Source organism: Heterodontus francisci, chromosome 2 (assembly GCF_036365525.1).
Source record: "Heterodontus francisci isolate sHetFra1 chromosome 2, sHetFra1.hap1, whole genome shotgun sequence".
Classification (NCBI taxonomy): Eukaryota; Metazoa; Chordata; class Chondrichthyes; order Heterodontiformes; family Heterodontidae; genus Heterodontus; species Heterodontus francisci.
In genome coordinates, this window is record NC_090372.1 from 127962001 (window position 1) to 127980068 (window position 18068).

Here is an 18068-nt window from a genome sequence, read left to right on the forward strand (position 1 = left end):
AGCACAGCTGCCAGTAACCGGTTTAAGAAGTCTTGGCTCAGGGATACTGCTTGCATCTCTGAATCAGAAAGTTAAGATTTGAGCATATAACCTAGGCTGACATCTCAGTCTAGTACTATGGGAGTGCTGCACTGTTGAAGGTGTTTTTTGGATGAGACATTAAACGGAAACCATGTCTGCCTGTTGAAGTGGACATAAACATCATAGAACATTTCTTGATGAGCAAGGGAGTTCTCTTGGTGCCACACCAATTAACAGCTGCAAAGTAGTTCAACAAATTTATTTGGTTCATTACTAATTGTGGGTCCTTTCTGTGTACAAATTGTCTGCCTAGTTTTCTTACACAATAACAGTAACTACACTTCAAAATAATTAATTGGCTATGAAGCCCTTAGGGGTATCCTTAAGATGTAAATGATGCTATATAAATGCAAGTTCTTTCTCATCACTCTTAAATTTTCAAGCCAAGGTTGCAATTAAAGTATGACAGAGGATAACATTACATTTCAGTTCACATTACAGTAATAACTTAACATACTTAACAAGCCTATTTTGTTGCTTTTACAGTAGATTATTTTGACACAACAGCCTTTTCAAAACAATGTCTGTACCTTGATGCAGGTAGGATACTGTAACTGCTGAACATCAGAATTGGGCTGTTTATTGATTGGGGGAGGGCTGCTCCGAGTGGCTGCAGCTAAGGCAGGAGGCAGGTCATCCTCATCACTGTGATTACTGTCAGACAAAAAAAAATTACTATAAACACATTCATTTACCATCAGAAAAGACACCACAATTTGCAGAAATATGGAACTATGTAATTCACTAAGAATCAGCCTTTACAACTGACTGTAACTTTTAAATTCAGCCTCCAGACAGCTACCTTCACAAGAAGATATACATGGAAAGCAATTTAATTTGGGTTGCAAGTACTACATAATCGCGGTTATACATGAATAGCACAGTAAGAAATGATGTAATTCTCTACTGAGAAATCAAACAATATGCCAGGATTACCTTTTAGTGCTGTGAATTATAGCCTGCCATCAAACTTCATCAGGGATGAACATGGCAATATTTACAGAATTTAGCTGCAGCACCCCCCACCCCCTAAGAAAAGTAGGTGAGAGTACATTGGAGCACCACACCTGTTTGGAAAACCAGCCTCTTATAATGTTTAAAAGAACTTTTTAAAAAGAACATGAAACATTCAGGTTTCCTCTCCTACGTCTCCTGAATGTCAAATAAACCCTGCTGCTCAGCAATCCATTCTCCACCTCCCTTTAGATGTGCCAGATGAAGAATAAGCAGAGAAATAGCAACATAATTCCTTCTGCTTCTCAGCCTTGTTTCACACACCTTGCTCCAGAAAACAACAGATCAGTAATTTGCCTTATACATCTGTTCACAGCCAATTGCTTCCACATGGCTATACATGCTCTCAAAATTAGCTCAGAAATAAGTTTTCTATGAATCCGTCTATAATGATTGTTACGATTGAGGTGGGAGGAGTGCGCTGGTTTTCTAGTTCCACTTCTCCACAGGTCATAACATATATTTAAATTTTTCCCAGTTATCGATAAGGTCAATCACATACTCTTTTATCCGAGAATAAAATACACCAACCAGGTTTCTGTAATAAACAACAAAATTATCAGTTTATTATAGAACAAGTCTTAACCAGTAATGAAGCAAAGCATTAACACACAGAGTGAAATATAAAAGTTCTCTTTTTACCTTAGACGCACACACACACACACGTTAATCACAAAAACAAAAGACAAAAAGAATACTTTGACCAAATACGTGATAGTCCTTGAGGTAAAAAGAGAAGATATGGAAAGATGTCAGATATCCTTTGGTTTGGTTTGGTGTCCCAAATACACATAAAGGCAGTCACTGGGATCTTCCTGTAACAGTTCTTGTCAGGTGACGTTGAAGATCAGTTTGGAGAGGCTTCCCAGGAAAAATGCAGCAACAGGGGTTTCAGGCCATTTCTTTCACTTGCTTCTCAGCGCTTCTTAAAGAGATGGAAAAGCAGGCAGTTTTTAAAAAAAAAAGAGATGGAACAAGCTGAGTTGGGGTTTGCTCCCTTGGCAAGTTTTCTCCAAATGCCTTTTCAAACCATTGTCCATATCCCAACTCCCTGTCCAAAGTGAAACCAAAAACAATGTCATGAGTCAAGCCTCCTGACCCCTATATCTTGACCTGTCACTCTCTGTAAACATCTTTCCCCAAGTCAAAAAAAAAAACCCTGCTGGGTAATTATCTGAAGACTTCCAGTTAGGGCTTGTTTTTAGCACTCCTTGATTCTTCCAGTAATTGTTTGTTTTCAAACCAAGCTCAGTCCAAAAGACCTTCTGATGACCTCTTTTCTTTTGAAAAAAAGAAAGTTCTAGCATCTATGGAAGTCTTTGCAATTTTAAAACCCAAGTCCTCAAAAAGAACTTTTTAAAAATGGAAGCACTCATAACATGATTCTTTAAATCAATTTCCCCTTCTCTGCAGTGCTGTGCATGTTGGAGTACTGTTTTATTCGAGTATTATTGGCATTGAGTGTTAATGGAGAAGAAATTATGAAAAATAAGACATATGATATCACCAAGTCATTATGCCGGATTTAAATGCACCTACCGTTTGAGGGTGGACGCTTCTGCTGACTCTTAGAAATGACAGTGATGCATCGGTGGTGGGGGGAGGGTGTTGCTAAACTCTAGGTTTGAATGTTCTACCCTTATTCATCAAATCAAATCTTCAGTAGTAGAACTTTACATTCTTAAAGTTTCTTTCTCCTACTTGTCAAAGGAAGATGGTTGTTGTTGTTGTTGGAGGCCAAATCATCTCAGCCCCAGGACATTGCTACAGGAGCTCCTCAGGGTAGTGTCCTAGGCCCAACCATCTTCAGTTGCTTCCCTTAATCATAAGTTTAGAAATGGGGACATTCACTGATCATCGCAGAGTGTTGAGTTCCATTTGCAACTTCTTAGATCATGAAACATGTGCTCACACGCAGCAAGCCCTGGGTAACAGTCAGGCTTGGGCTTTTAAGTGGCAAGTAACATTTGCATCATACAAGTGCCAGGTAATGATCACCTCCAACAAGAGAGAATCTAACCAACTCTTCTTGACATTCAACAGAGGAATACCATCGCTGAATCTCCCAAAATCAACATTCTGGGGGTCACGATTGACCAGAAATTTAACTGGAGTAGCCACATAAATACTGTCATTATAAGAGCACATCAGAGACTGGGTATTCTGTGGTGAGTAACTCATCTGATTCCCAAAGCCCCTCTCCCATCTACAAGGCACAAGCCAAGAGTGTGATGGAATTCTCTCCACTTGCCTGTATCAGTGCAGCCCCAACAACACTCAACACTCAAGAAGCTCAACACCATCCAGGTCAAAGCAGCCAACTTGATCAGCTCCCCATCCACCACCTTAAACATTCACTCCCTCCAAAATTGGCACACAGTAGCATACATCATCTAAAGGTTTACCACAGCCAAGGCCCCTTTCAAACCTGCAATATCCACTGCCTAGAAGAATAAGGCCTGAAGGCGCATGGGAATACCACCACCTGCAAGTTCCCCTCCAAGTCAAACAACATGTTGACTTGGAACTATATCGCTGTTCTTTCATCGCTGGTCCAAAATCCTTGAACTCCCTCCCTAACAGCACTTTGGGATTCTCTTCATCACAGAGATTTCAGTAGTTCAAGAAGGCAACTCACCACCACCTTTTCAATGGCAAGTAGGGATGGGCAATAAATACTTGCCTTGCTAACCAAGCCCACATCTCATTAGTAAATTTAAAAAACGTTCAAAATCCATGCTATTGCGTATGGGTCCAAATATTGGAACACAAAACCATTACCTTTTGTCAAAGAATGTGGATTTTAAATAGCTCAGTAGTCCATTTTAACAGAATTATGCACAATGCATAGCTTTTACACAGTTACACCAGAGTCACTCACTCATGATCATAACCAAATTGGAAAATTATGTTTTCTTGTTCAGTTATTGAATGACAGTTGTTCATGTCCTGTTGAGAAAAATACTTTAGAGAATAATACTCACATATCAGCAGTTCTGATGAAAGGTCATCGACCTGAAACGTTAACTCTAGTTTCTCTCTCCACAGATGCTGCCTGGCTTACTGCGTATTTCCAGCACTTTCTTTATTTCAGGTTTCCATGATGCTGCTCTGGGCTGGCTGCAGTCCCAGCAGTGGCCACCACTTCTGGGACTGAGGAGCTGCTAGCCCGCTGATTGGTCAGTAGCTCTTGGAGGCAGGGCATCCTGCCTCAGCGAGGTGCATGTCCCGACAAAGGCCAGTTAAGGGCTTGTGCCACGTAAAATCGCTGCATGTCTTCCAGGCTCAGCAGAGGCGGGCTTGCCACTGACATTTCTGCTGGTGGGCGGGGCCTCCGCTACAACATAAAATTCCGATCTGTGTTTCACATTTTAGCAGCTGTGATTTGTAATTTTCTTTTTGAAATAAGCTTTGTGATTTTTTTCCCATTGATATGACCAACAAGTCCAGATTCTATACCCCAGAGTGCTTAGTAGTTATAGTTTTTAACAATCTGGTGTTTCACATGTAATCAAAAGATAGAGAGGAATAGTTATGCCACATGATACTAAAGTGTGACAATCACAGAGTTACATACCAAAGAATCTAAAAAAAAATCATTCATTTATTCATCCAGATGTACTGTAGACACCAAAGTATATCTGCAGATCACTGCTTTTCATTCCCACACTTTTTGCTATAAGGTATTGCCAGCACTTCCACTAATCTCAGAGCCAAGACTGGCAACTTGATATTGTGTCTCATGAGTGTGAAATTAAGCATTGCCACTTCACCAATCCTACTTAAAATGTAGTTCTTCAATATAGTGAACTAATCCTTCTGTTAGCATGGTATACAGCACTTGATTGCACTACCTCCACACTGGATAATGCATGCAGTGTAACCTTCTGTCACAACGACCAGCGTTTGGGATTGGAAGGATTCAAGTATTGAACAGACAATGTGATTAATCTGTACATACAAATCTTCAGTATTTTTCTTTTTTTTCCCCCAGAGACTGTGGATGAAACAAACCATATTTAACAGGATTGACAGACTTGTTAAGAGTTTCTGGTAAGTAATTCCAAAGGACTCACAAGCTGTACTGTCTCGTAAGCTTCCGTAAGCGTGAAGATTTCGGCCGTTGCTTCTCCTGTACTCCACTTACTGGTGTACCATCTTGCGATGGATCCAGAGACCTAGTATTGTTAAAAAGGATAGTCAAGATTTGTAATGTTCACTTTTTAAAATATTAGCTTACAATAGAATGTTTCTGGTGATCCTGTGTAAAAATGTTTAATAATTGCTAAACCACCTTTAAAGGGGCACTTTCTTCTTGAAAAAGTGCTAGTGCAGGACATATACAGTGAATGGCAGGGCCCTGGGGAGTGTTGTTCAGCAGAGAGACCTTGCGGTGCAAGTACATAGTTCCCTGAAAGCGAAAACACAGGTAGACAGGGTGGTGAAGAAGGCGTATGGCATGCTTGCCTTCATTGGCCGAGGCATTGAGTATAAGAGTTGGGACGTCGTGTTACAGTTGTACATAACGTTAGCTAGGCTGCATTTGGAGTACTGTGTGCAGTTCTGGTCGCCGCCCTACAGGAAAGATGTGATTAAGCTAGAGAGGGTGCAGAAAAGATTCACGAGGATGTTGCCTGCTTTGGAGGGCTTGAGTTATAAAGAGAGATTGGATAGGCCGGGTCTGTTTTCCCTTGAGTGAAGGAGGCTGAGAGGGGACATGATAGAGGTACAGTGGGGTGGCACAGTGGTTAGCACCGTAGCCTCACAGCTCCAGCGACCCGTGTTTGGTTCTGGGTACTGCCTGTGCGGAGTTTGCAAGTTCTCCCTGTGACCGCGTGGGTTTCCGCTGGGTGCTCCGGTTTCCTCCCACAGCCAAAGACTTGCAGGTTGATAGGTAAATTGGCCATTGTAAATTGCCCCTAGTGTTGGTAGGTGGTAGGAGAATAGTGGGGATGTGGTAGGGAATATGGGATTAATGTAGGAATAGTATAAATGGGTAGTTGATGGTCGGCACAGACTCGGTGGGCCGAAGGACCTGTTTCAGTGCTGTATCTCTCTATGACTATGACTATAAAATTATGAGAGGCATAGATAGGGTAGATAGCCAGAGTCTGTTTCCCATGGTAGAGGTGACTAAAACTAGAGGGCCTAGATTTAAGGTGAGAGGGAGGAGGTTTAAAGGGGATCAAAGGTGTAAATTTTTCACACAAAGAATAGTGGGTATCTGGAATGAGTTGCCAGAGGTGGTGGTGGAGGCAGGAACAGTAGCAACATTTAAGAGGCATCTGGACAGGTACTTGAATGAGCAAGGCATAGAGGGATATGGAATTAATGCAGGCAGGTGGGATTTGTATAGATAGGCATTATTGTCGGCATGGACGCGGTGGGCCGAAGGGCCTGTTTCTGTGCTGTATGACTCTATAAACATATATGGTCCATTGCATCACATTTCAACTATGTGAAGAAAACAAGACAATGTTTAAATTCAAAGTACCACTCCCAGGATTTAAAAAATTGCAAATACATTTCATTTTTCCTTCACTTGGTGAATGAAGGAAAAATTCAGGCCCCAAGTGTCTGACCTTAAGTTGATATGTATTCATTGCAATTACTTTTCTTTAAAATTAAAAGAAGAACTCTGAAAAAGAAAATGGTGTGGTGTATTACGTAAATTGCTTAATAATTGTTATCTCCTCTCTTAAATGTACTCTTAAAGAAACTATTTCTCATATGTGAAGTGATAGCCATAATCGCAGGTTATTTGGCTACATAAGTAATCACAGCCACACACGATTCAACACATTACATACATATCTTTCAGTAACAATCACAGCAGGAATGCTTGCTACTTCAGGGGCTTGGAGAAGAATTGCAGCAAATGTAGGAGTTAATCTTTCCGATTTCTTCCCTGTTCCACTCACCCTCCCACCAAATGCCCTGTGGACCTTACCTTACCAGGGATCAACAATCACCAATCTATCTCTGTATTCCCTCCAAAATATTAGCTCACTCGCAATCAAGGCCTTTGTTATCCCTGACCTCAACGTAGATGACTTTATTGATATCCTGACACTGATAGCAACATGGCCCATGGGCAGTAACTCCTTTCCCTTTACTAAAACATCCCTAGTTGGTACAATTAATACCACTACCCTGTTCAAACCACCATGGTGATACCATGGGCTATAGCTGCAAGTGTTGGCCTGTTAACTGTTGGCCTCCCTACTGTTAACATCTGTCTATGGAAAAACTCTATCTACCTCCCTTAAAACTGCACCCTCATATACCCAATTCATCACAATATCCTTGCCACAATCAACCTGCTTAACCACCCCCCCCCCCCCAAATTCATATTCAATACTCTGCATCTGCAAGACTCTCACAGTGATTCCCTCCTCCCTCCACCCGAGTACAGCACCCCATCGTGTCTGTGCCGGCCATCAAGTACCTAACTACAGGGTACAGAAAAGGTTTACCAGGATGTTGCCTGGTCTGGAGGGCATTAACTATGAGGAGAGGTTGGATAAACTCGGATTGTTTTCACTGGAACGACGGAGGTGGAGGGGCGACATGATAGAGGTTTACAAAGTTATGAGTGGCATGGACAGAGTGGATAGTCAGAAGCTTTTTCCCAGGGTGAAAGAGTCAGTTACTAGGGGACATAGGTTTAAGGTGCGAGGGGCCAAGTTGAGAGGGGATGTGTTAAGAATTCTGCCCCTTTAAGCCTTTTGCACTAAGACTATCCCAGTTGATATTGGGGAAGTTGAAATCCCCTACTATTATTTTTACATTTCTGAGATTTGCCTACATATCTGCTCCTCTATCACTCCCTGACTGTTTGGAGGCCTGTAGTACACTCCCAGCAAAGTGATTGCCCCCTTTTTGTTTTTAGGTTCTACCCATATGGCCTCATTTGAGGAACCTTCGAAGATATCATCCCTCCTTACTGCAGTAATCGACTCCTTGATCAACAGTGCAATGCCACCGCCTCTTTTACCCCCTCCCCTGTAGATTCTATACCCTGGAATATTGAGCTGCCAGCCCTGCTCCTCCCTCAACCATGTCTCTGTGATAGCAATAATATCATAATCCCATGTCTTTACCTGCGGCGTGACCACGTCCCTGTACGTGCTATCCATGATGATCTCAGCCTCGCGGATGCTCCACAGAGTCTCCAGACGCCGCTCCAGATCCGAAACGCGGATTTCAAGTAGCTGCAGTTGGAAACACTTCCTGCACACATGTTCGCCCTGGACACTGGAAGTGTTCCTGACTTCCCACATTGCACAGGAGGAGCATTCCACTCTGCTGAGCCTAGCTGCCCTGCCATGAGTTACCCTTAATTTATCCCCTTAAATTACCCAAAAATTAGATTAATTACACAAGGGACCTTGATTCCCTAAAAAAAACACTACCTATTATAATTTTTAAAAACTGTTGACCTTTCCCTTTACTTTTAGTTACTTACCCAGCTATTTAGAGTTATTCCCTAACAGCAGTTACTCACCAACCAATCACCTTGTAGCTTTCCTGTGACTTTACTGCTCACTTTGTTTTCAAACTCCAGCGCGCCTGGACTGCTCTCGCACAGGTCTGACTCCGCTCCAGGAAGGTAAGTGACTGGGCCGCGATCCTTGGGCTCAATTTATCAGCTCCGCTGTCTGTATTTTCCCCACAGGTCTGCACCTCTCCGCTCTGCTCCAGGAAGATAAGCCTAACTATCCATCACCAGATTTTGCTTTGCTCTTTCTTAGGGTCCTTTCAGTTTGGTTTCCATCTTTTTAACAGCACCAAAATAGCCCTAACCAGTCACAAATTACATCATCTGTGACTGTGGCCATGGTGCATTAGCTCTCCTCATCCTCTCCACAGCATTTTACATGGTAAATCATGCCATCCTCCCTCAATACCTCTCCTCCACGGTTCAGCTCAGTGCGACTGCCCTTGCATGGCTCCATGGCTTGCAGGAGTTGCACTAGTTATGTGAATGTAGCTTGTGCATTTCCAGCAATGGTTTCTCTTTTGGCCCGGCACCATTACCTTTGGAGGCCTCCATGGGTCTATCCTTTGCCCCACCTAATTCCTTATTTACATGTTGCCCCTTGGCACCATCATTTAAAGGTACAGGGACAGCTTCCACTTTTACGCCAATGGCACCGAGCATCCCACCCACATCTCCCACTCTCTCCAGTGCCTCTGTGGCGTCTGATTCCTTGCCTGACATCCATCTTGAATGAAGTCGTAATCTCCTCCAGCTAGTCTTAAAAACCAAAGATAGTTTCCGGCACCCTGCTCCCATGCTACTTACTCAATCACCTCCTCATGGCCACCGTCTCAGACTGAATCAAACAGGTCGCAATCAAGATATCATGTTAGGATCTGAGTTTCAGACCCTGTATCCCGTCAATAATAAATACCATACTTGCACCTCCACCCTTTCTACATGCCTTCATCGCCTTGCTTCTCTGTTGCTCCAACACTCTCCTTGTTGGACCCCATCCTAACTCTAACTTGTTCAAACCCCTGCTGCGCTTACTGTGTCACACACAAAGTCATACTTTCCGATCACCCCGACCTTGCTGACTTACAATGGTTTTCTGCTCCCCAAAGCCTTAAATGTCTTGTTCCAAGGCCTTGCAGGACCTCTCCCTCTCCACACTATCCCCTAGGCCAAGATTTCTCCCTCCATTCCCTGAAAAATCCATTCCTCTAACTCCAGCCTTTCTCTTCCTTTTCCACCATTATTATTGGCAGAGAGCCCAACCTTTTGGATCCTACTTTCTGGACCTCCCCCACCCCCCACCTCCCCCACCTCTGCCTCTCCTCAAACATTTCCAAAACCCATCTCTTCAACCTACCTCTCAGTCACCTGTCAAGTTCTCTTTCAAGTCTCGGCATCCATTTTTCTCACACCTATCTGTGAAGTGCCTTGAGCGGCACCTGTGAAAGATGTTATATGCATGCAGGCTGTTGACTGTAAACTAAGACGGGTAAACCCACCAGAGACTGGGGGTCAAACCTGGGAGCTTCTGGTCTGTTTGGGTCAGTACCACTCAATGTAGTGCATTTGCGAGCTGAACCATCAGACACATTTAACAAAAGTACCATTTACTCGTGTCAATTTTCATTCCATTTCTGTCCTCCTCTCCTGAAGGCAATGACACCTTCCAGAGTGCAGTTCCACAGGCCACCCAGCCTTTCTTTACATGAGCCTGTAGTAAGCATCTGACTGCAGACTGTGAACAGGGATCGGCACCAACATGTTGCACCATGGACATTTGACAAAATTATTGACTCAGCCATGGACATGGGCAATTAATAATATAGCCAACCTAATGCCATCAAAACACAGACCGATTTAAAACACTTTCCAAACTACTTAGTGAGAGACCTGGCATTGTTTTTGCTTGCACAAGTAGTCAATGTCTGCCCTCCCACATGATATAGCGATGCTTAAAATTTGGATAGATGTCCATCTGTCACGAGTGATCTTGATCTCCTTCTCTCTTATCTCCCCACACCCCCACCATGTTCATCTCTCTTCCCTCCCTCTCCCCCTCTCTCTCCACCCTGTTCCCTTTCTCCTCCCAACTGTGTCCCCCTCACTCCCCCCTCTGTGTCACACTCTCTTTCTCTCTCTCTCTCTCCCCCCATGTCCCCCTCTCTCCCCACTGTGACCCTTCTCTCCCTCTTGTTATCCCTCTCTCTCTCTTCCCCCTCCGTCTCCTCCCCTCTTCTCTGCCCCCCTCCCTCACCCCACTCTGTGTCCCCCCTCTCTCTCTGCCTCCCTCTGTGATTCCCACCTCTCTCTCCTCGTGTTCCACCTCTCTCTCTTCCCGCTCTCCCTTCCCACTATGTGTTCCCCTCTATCTCCCCCCGTACCCCCCTCTCTCTCCATTTCCCCCCTCTTTCCAGCCTCTGTCCTCCCTCTCTCTCCCCGTGTACCCCCTCTCTGTCTCACTCTCTCTCCCCATCTTGTGTGCCCCCTCTCCCCCTCCACGTCCCCCCTCTCTCTACTCCTGTGTCCCCCGCTCTCTTCCCCCTCGCTCTCTCCTCCGATCCCCCTCCATGTCCCCCCCTCTCTCACCCCCTCTTCCCCCCTTCTGTGTCTCCCCCTCATCCCCCCTTCCGTGTCCCCCCCGTTCCATGTCCCCCCTTCCCCTCATATGTCCCCTCTTCCCCCCGTGTTTTCCCTCTTCACCCCCCGTGTTCCCCCCTCATCCCTCCCACCCCCCCTGTCCCCCCTACCCCCGGTCCCCCCCACGTCCGCCACTCTTTCCCCCCTTCCGTGTCCCCTCTCTTTCCCCCCCTGGCTCCCCCCTCCATGTCGGCCCCTAGCTCCCCCCTCCGTGTTCACCCCCTTGCTCTTCCCTCCATGCCCACCCCATAGCTCCCCCATCTTTGTCTCCCCCCCCCCCCCGTGTCTCCCTTCTCTCTCTCCCCCATGTCCTCCCCTCACACCCCCATGTCTCCCCTCTGTGTCGCCCTCTCTCTCACCCCCGTGTCCCCCCTTTCTCTCCCTCATGTCCCCTTCCCTCTCCTCCCCCCCCACCAATGTACCCCCCTCCCTCCACCCACCACGGACATAGGGGCAATTAATAATATAACCAACCTAATGCCATCAAAACACAGACTGATTTAAAACACATTTCGCCCTACTTAGTGAGATCCAGTTAAAAAAGAATAAATCTGTTGTGATCAAACAAGGAGAGAAAAAAGAGGGGAGCCCTTTGACCCCTCCTTACCTGATCATAACAATACTTTAATGAGGCTTGGTGCCTAAGATTTTATCTCTGTTCCACCTTTTAACATTGGTCAGCCAGGTTTCCCAGAAATTGGGAGACTGGCCAGGTGAAAGGAGGTGAGAACAGCTGGATGGAACAGGAAAATGCCTTTCTAGCACTGCTCATGGCCAGAAGGAGTGTTTCCCTGAGCCCACCTAGCTACCCTGTTAAGCTCTCCAGTGATTAGAACCTCATTGTTATCAGATCCACGCTTCCCATGATAATGTCCTCCTGTTGTCCTCCACAGGCCACATCATCCCCAGCCTGCAATCTTCTCAACAGATATTTTCCATGACCACCCACTGATCTTCTGCATGGCCTCCCCACTGCCCCCACCCCCGATATTCTTTCTGCCTGCAATCTCTCCGGCCCTCCCCAATGATCGACATCCTGAATCATGATCTTTCCCTCCCTCCAGTCCACTCCTCAGCTGTGGCCTAGTGCCACAGGCCTACCAGCCCGACAGCCAACCAGCCTTTCAGTCTGGCTGTGGCTAGGAAACTGATTCCAAAAGTTGGTAATCAGGTCCTGCCATTAAATTTTGCATGACCTGAAGAAATCCCGTACTTCCGAGTTTACTGACTGCTAAAATTTCACCTCCACCCAACCACCCACCCTTTTCTGCTCCCTCTCCACGGACATCAGAGCTGTGATTTGGTTACTGGAGGAGGAGGAAAACGGAGCATAAATACCTCATCACAAGGAAATGTCCCATCAGGAGAAAAAATTTAGAAACAGGTCTTGTAGAGATGATCTCTAATTTAAATAGAGCTCAATGCACAGAAATGCTGGGTGAGAGGCAGGGGTGCTTACTCCCACCAAAAAGGGCACAAGATCCTTTGGGATTATCATGGCAAAAGGGGTCATGGAAATACAACATTAGGGAACCATTCACAGGATATCTGGATATTAGAGAAATCTTCCAATTTCCCATATGGCCAGCCTGGTGCACAGGGCTCTAATGTGCTTCCTGATTACGAGTTAAGCATATCAGGTACAGAGTAGGTCTCTGCCCTCAATTTCCAATATTACAGAGCTCAGGCAGCCCAAGTGTTGTGGCACTTTGTGCATCTGCCATCTCATCATTGTGACAGATGGGAAGGAGGTAAAAATGTTTTCAGACTTATCAGCATCAGTAACCTTAGTTAAGAGGCATGGGGATACTATATTTCTTCAGTAGAGTTGGTTGTAAATGCTTTGAAAACTACTGAATTAAATGTTTTGCTTATAGTTAGCTTCAAGAATGACATGTTGCGTGATCAAACTATGAGAAAATGTGGTCTTATACAATATATATTCTCCAACTAAAAGTGGCACCCCTTAAATATTAGATGGAATTAAGTCCAAAATTTGGCTGGGCTACTCTCCGTTTTGAGAAACATTTCCAGTGGGAAGATCTGAGAAGTAAGACACAAAGGTACAAGGAAAGACTTTGACTGACCTTACACCATCTACCGGTGTGCCTGAGGATTTACTGTGGCTGCTCAGTACTGGCTCCTCTTTCTTAAACTGTTAAAGGAAATACAGCAATTAGAAACAGTAATACACTAATTTAAGTTGCCAGCCATAAATTGGCAGTACCTATATTCCTACCGATATACAATTGCCACATTGAGTGTCTCTGGATTATTTAGTCTATCTGGGTCAACAGAGGACAGCTAGGGAGCAGGGTGGCAATATCACGCACCAACTGAGCATATACACAAAAGTGCCATCTCGTCATGCACCCAAAACTTAAACAGAAAATAGTATAGTCACCTGAACTGTTTATGTCATGGGATGTAGCACAATGAATCATGCTGCTAGAAACACAGCCCATTCCTCACTCTGATTAGTTTTGAAGTTGCTAATTTTCATGAAACTACAGTTATAGTCCAAATCATAGAGGTTTATGGCACAGAAGGAGGCCAATCAGCCCATCATGTCTGTGCCGACCAAAAAACAGCCATCCAGATCCAGGTAAAATGATCTGAATTATAAAGGGAATAATAGTTATGCTTCATGTACCTAATACGTTGTCACCTTTGGCAATCCAATTTTAGTAAGTGTAGTTATGATCCTGTAGTTTTTTTGGGGGGAAAAATGTGGTGTGCCTTTAAGGCTGGGAAAAGGAGCCGTACTGCTTTAAGGCAGCAGGCTCCAGAAGCTGAGGCAAAGAATGCATTTTTGTTGCTCCAGGATACAGCCATTCAGAGACTGCAATTCAAGGGGTGCATTCTCATTGCCTTGGATACAGCCACTTGGACTGAGCATCAAGAGATACATTTGTTACAATTTAATTTTAAACTGGCTTATAGTGCAAACAGCCTGTTCTAACAGAGGACAGACTGACAGTTGTGTGTTAGCACCTGAAAGGAGTGCTCTCAGACCACTTAAACTGAAGTAAGAGAATTTAGTCTCTTTATTTATTATTCTCTCTCAAAGTTCTAAAATGTCAAGCCAAAACAGAGATCTCTGATAATTTAAACTGAAGGAAGGGAAGTTAGACTGTGACGATCTTTTATCCCTCAAAAATTCTAAAGCCAAATTGATTCATTAAAAAGTGTTTGCAAGTTGTTAATTGTTGAAATTCATCGCTAGAGAAGGAGCAACAATTTAAACTTCTGGATTAGACTACGGACTGTTCTACTGTTGAAGAACCTTTTTTCCCCATCGGACGGCTGTGAGGACTTCAAGCAACCTTGAATTGTTTCACATCCGGCAGGAGCGTAAATTTGCAAGGACTCTAATTTTTTCTATTTTAAATGTTGTTTATATCTTAGTAGTGTTTAAAAATGTAATTTTTCTAATTAAACAGTTAATTTGTTGATTTAAAGACACCTGGTTTGGTTAGCCTCATTCAGGGGTTAATAGAGGGTACAATTTGGCTGGGTCTTGCTTTAATTTGGAAAGTTTAAAATGAGATGTTAGGCGATCTGTGGAGGGACGGAATTGAATAAATAGTGTGTTTCTCCCACCACAATCAGAATCAATATTTTGATTGGGGGCTTTGTTTGGAGCAGTCGGTCATAACATCGGGTAAACGGAAGTGCAGAGAAGCACCTCAGGAATTGCACCCCACTGCCAGCCCAAACTTTGGCAGCATTAGTAACCCCCAATACAACCCCCAATACAAGGCAGTAATGCAATTTCGCACCACTGACCTGCGCAGAACTTCACTGGCTAACACAGTTGCTAGAAAAAAAAGTCACGATAAAGCAGAAGTTGTTTAAATTTAGCATTAATGTTTTCTAGCACATTCCACATAGGCAAGCAACCCAACTACAAGTGAAACAATTGCAGTTATTTGTGGGCTTTCAGTTGGAAAATATTAATGTGACATATTCTTCACACATCAGTCATGCACTGGCAAATCAAGCTTCATCCTCCACAGCCATATGCTCTTCAAAATCAAGAATGACAAAGTTATAAATGGCTGCCAATCTGGAATTGTGAACACTAATTCTATAGAAAATTACTTTATCTCCAAGGCCATGGTCTCTCCATTGTCATTTTAGTTATTTACGCAAGGTGCATTTTTATTATGGGAGACCAGTGCTAGCATCATAAGTTCCAGCAACACAGATTTTTCTGGCTGTAATCAGAATGACAACAACTTACATTTCTATAGCACCTTTAACATAATAAAATGCCCCAAGGCACTTCACAGGAACATTATAAGCAAAATTTGACACCAAGCCACAGGCAAAAGGCCAAAAGCTTGATCAAAGAGCTAGGTTTTAAGGAGTATCTTAAAGGAAGAAAGAAAGGTGGAAAGGTTTGGGGATGGATTTCCAGAGCTTAGGGCCAAGGCAGCTGAAGGGCACAGGTACCAATGGTGGAGCAATTAAACTCAAGAATTCTCAACAGGCTGGAATTAAATGAGCGCGGATATATCGGAGGGTAGTTGGGCTGGAAGAGATTACAGAGATAAGAGGGGCAAGGCCATGGAGGGGTTTGAAAACAAGGATGTGAATTTTAAAATCAAGGTGTTGCTTAACCAGGAGTCAGTGCAAGTCAGCGAGAACAGGGGTAATGGGTGAATGGGACTTGGCGCAAGTAAGGATACATGCAGCAGAGTTTTGGAAGACCTCAAGTTTATGAAGGGAATAATGTGAGTGGCCTTCCAGGAACGCATTGGAATGGTCAAGTCTAGAGGTAACAATGGCATGGATGACAGTAAGGTAAAAAGCCAGCTGCATGAGGAAGCAAGGGTGGGTGTCATTGCACAAAAGCATAAGATAACTGGTCTGTTAACTGATTTTCCAGGACGAGTAACAAATTAGCATTTCAATTTCTGCTGCAGTGATATAAGGCAACTGATTTAACACCTTCATATTTGGACAATAAGGCAGAGTGATGGAGGATGATGTCGACAGTGCTATCAAAGTGGCACTTACTCAGCAATAACCTGGTCACTGATACTCAGTTTAGGTTCTGCCAGGCTATTCAGCTTCAGACCTCATTACAGCCTTTGTCCAAATGTGGATGAAAGAGCTGAAATCCAGAGGGAAGAGGACAGTGTATGGCCTTGGAATCAAAGCAGCGTTTGACTTATTATGGCATCAAGGTCTCATAGAAAAACTGAAGTCAATGGGAATCGGGGGAAAGCTCTCTATTGGTTGGAGTTATACCTAGGACAAAGGAAGACGGCATCTTAGCCCCAGGACATTGCTGCAGGAGTTCCTTGGGACAGTGTCCCTCCAACATAAAGTCAGAAGTAGGGGTGTTTGCTGATGATTGCATAGCATTCAAGACCATTCACAACTCCTCAGATAATAAAGCACTCCGTGTCTGCGTGCAGCAAGACTGGGACAACGTTCAGGCTTGGGCTGATAAGTGACAAGTAACATTCACACCACACAAGCGCCAGGAAATGACCATCTCCAACAAGAGAGAAACTAAGCATCTCCCCTTGACATTCAATGACATCATAGTCGCGGAATCCCCCACCAACATCATCTTGGGAGTTACGATAGAGCAGAAACTAAATTGGATCAGCTATATAAATACAAGAGCAGATCAGAGGCTGGAATTTTGCGGTGATTAACTCACCTCCTGCCTCCAGAAAGCCTGTCCACCATCTACTTGCTACAAGTCAGGAATGTAATGAAATACTCTCCAGTTGCCTGGATAATTGCAACTCCAATAACATTCAAGAAGCTCAACATCATCCAGGACAAAGATTCAGAGCAGCTTCTAAGACTGAAGTCTCTTTCTTTTAGGTTCCAAATCTTTAGACAGTTCAATCATTGGGGTTCTCTCCAAATTTCATCAAGACTGTGTGCACTTGGATACTAATTTCTAGTGTAAATCCAACAGTAGTAGATTATACAAGCTTACTGTGAAAAGTATTAGTCAAAAAAACTAATATGATTTTATCAGGTGTTCAGTTCACTGGGTAAAACACACTTCCGAACAGACAATGTTCAGTAACACCCTCTTGCTGTCACGTACAAGTGGATCACTTGTGGGGTTGCTCATGAATAGTCTTCAGTTGTGTCATATTTCTGTTAATCTACTCTGAAATTTTATGACCGTTGTCCAGGTAACTGTTGTGAATTATGAACTGTGGAAGTCAATTAGAGGACAGTTGTAACAGCTTGTAAACTTCAGGCTCCTAGTAAATAATGGCTTTTCTTTTTTTTTAAAAAAAGACTGTTTTTCATACTTAACAGTGACCTTTGATGTGCGATGAACATCCACTGGACGCAAAAAATTTAGATACGAATAGTGGAATTCTAACATTACGCAGTAAACTGGATAATACGCTGTTTTACAATGGCAAGTGCAACCTACCATCTACAGTAAAATTAGCATACTGTTCTGCTGCTAGACAAGAGCTATGTGTAAATGGGCCTGTTCCTTTAAGACCAAAAATATCAGAAAGTCAATTGCTTTAAATAGACTCACTTACTAAATTTGTAATCTTGAACTCATAACATTACAAATAAAATATGCTCGTGTTAATATAATTACAAATGACACTGCGATCTATCTTTACATTGTCATGCCAGGCCCCTATCTGCCAAGGATGAGGCATGTACATTTTGCCATATGGACATTAAATTTCAAATTGTTGCTGGGAAGAAGAGAAGGCCTGTTATAAGGGCTGCCTGACACCTGGCTGGAGGATATTTGCATACCAAGAGGGACATTTGCATGCCAAGAGGGCCAAGAGAGGTTCCGTTCCTTATCCACTTATCCTAA

At 43.8% G+C, this 18068-nt stretch overlaps 2 protein-coding genes across 2 annotated transcripts in view; both read right to left on the reverse strand.

Annotated features, from left to right (window-relative positions):
• Positions 1-1427, reverse strand: part of LOC137380761 (band 4.1-like protein 4B) — a 45766-nt gene extending 44339 nt beyond the window's left edge. Inside the window, exons 1-2 of the mRNA XM_068053082.1 lie at positions 1360-1427; positions 612-735 (exon numbers count right to left, since the gene is read on the reverse strand). Of these exons, the coding sequence (XP_067909183.1) occupies positions 612-735; positions 1360-1427 (192 nt within the window). The remainder of the gene's footprint in view (positions 1-611; positions 736-1359) is intronic.
• Positions 1428-1545: 118 nt separating this feature from the next.
• The window catches only part of LOC137380766 (band 4.1-like protein 4B), an 83318-nt gene continuing 66795 nt past the window's right edge, over positions 1546-18068 (reverse strand). Inside the window, exons 6-8 of the mRNA XM_068053096.1 lie at positions 13321-13388; positions 5172-5273; positions 1546-1633 (exon numbers count right to left, since the gene is read on the reverse strand). Coding sequence (XP_067909197.1) covers positions 1546-1633; positions 5172-5273; positions 13321-13388 — 258 coding nt within the window. The remainder of the gene's footprint in view (positions 1634-5171; positions 5274-13320; positions 13389-18068) is intronic.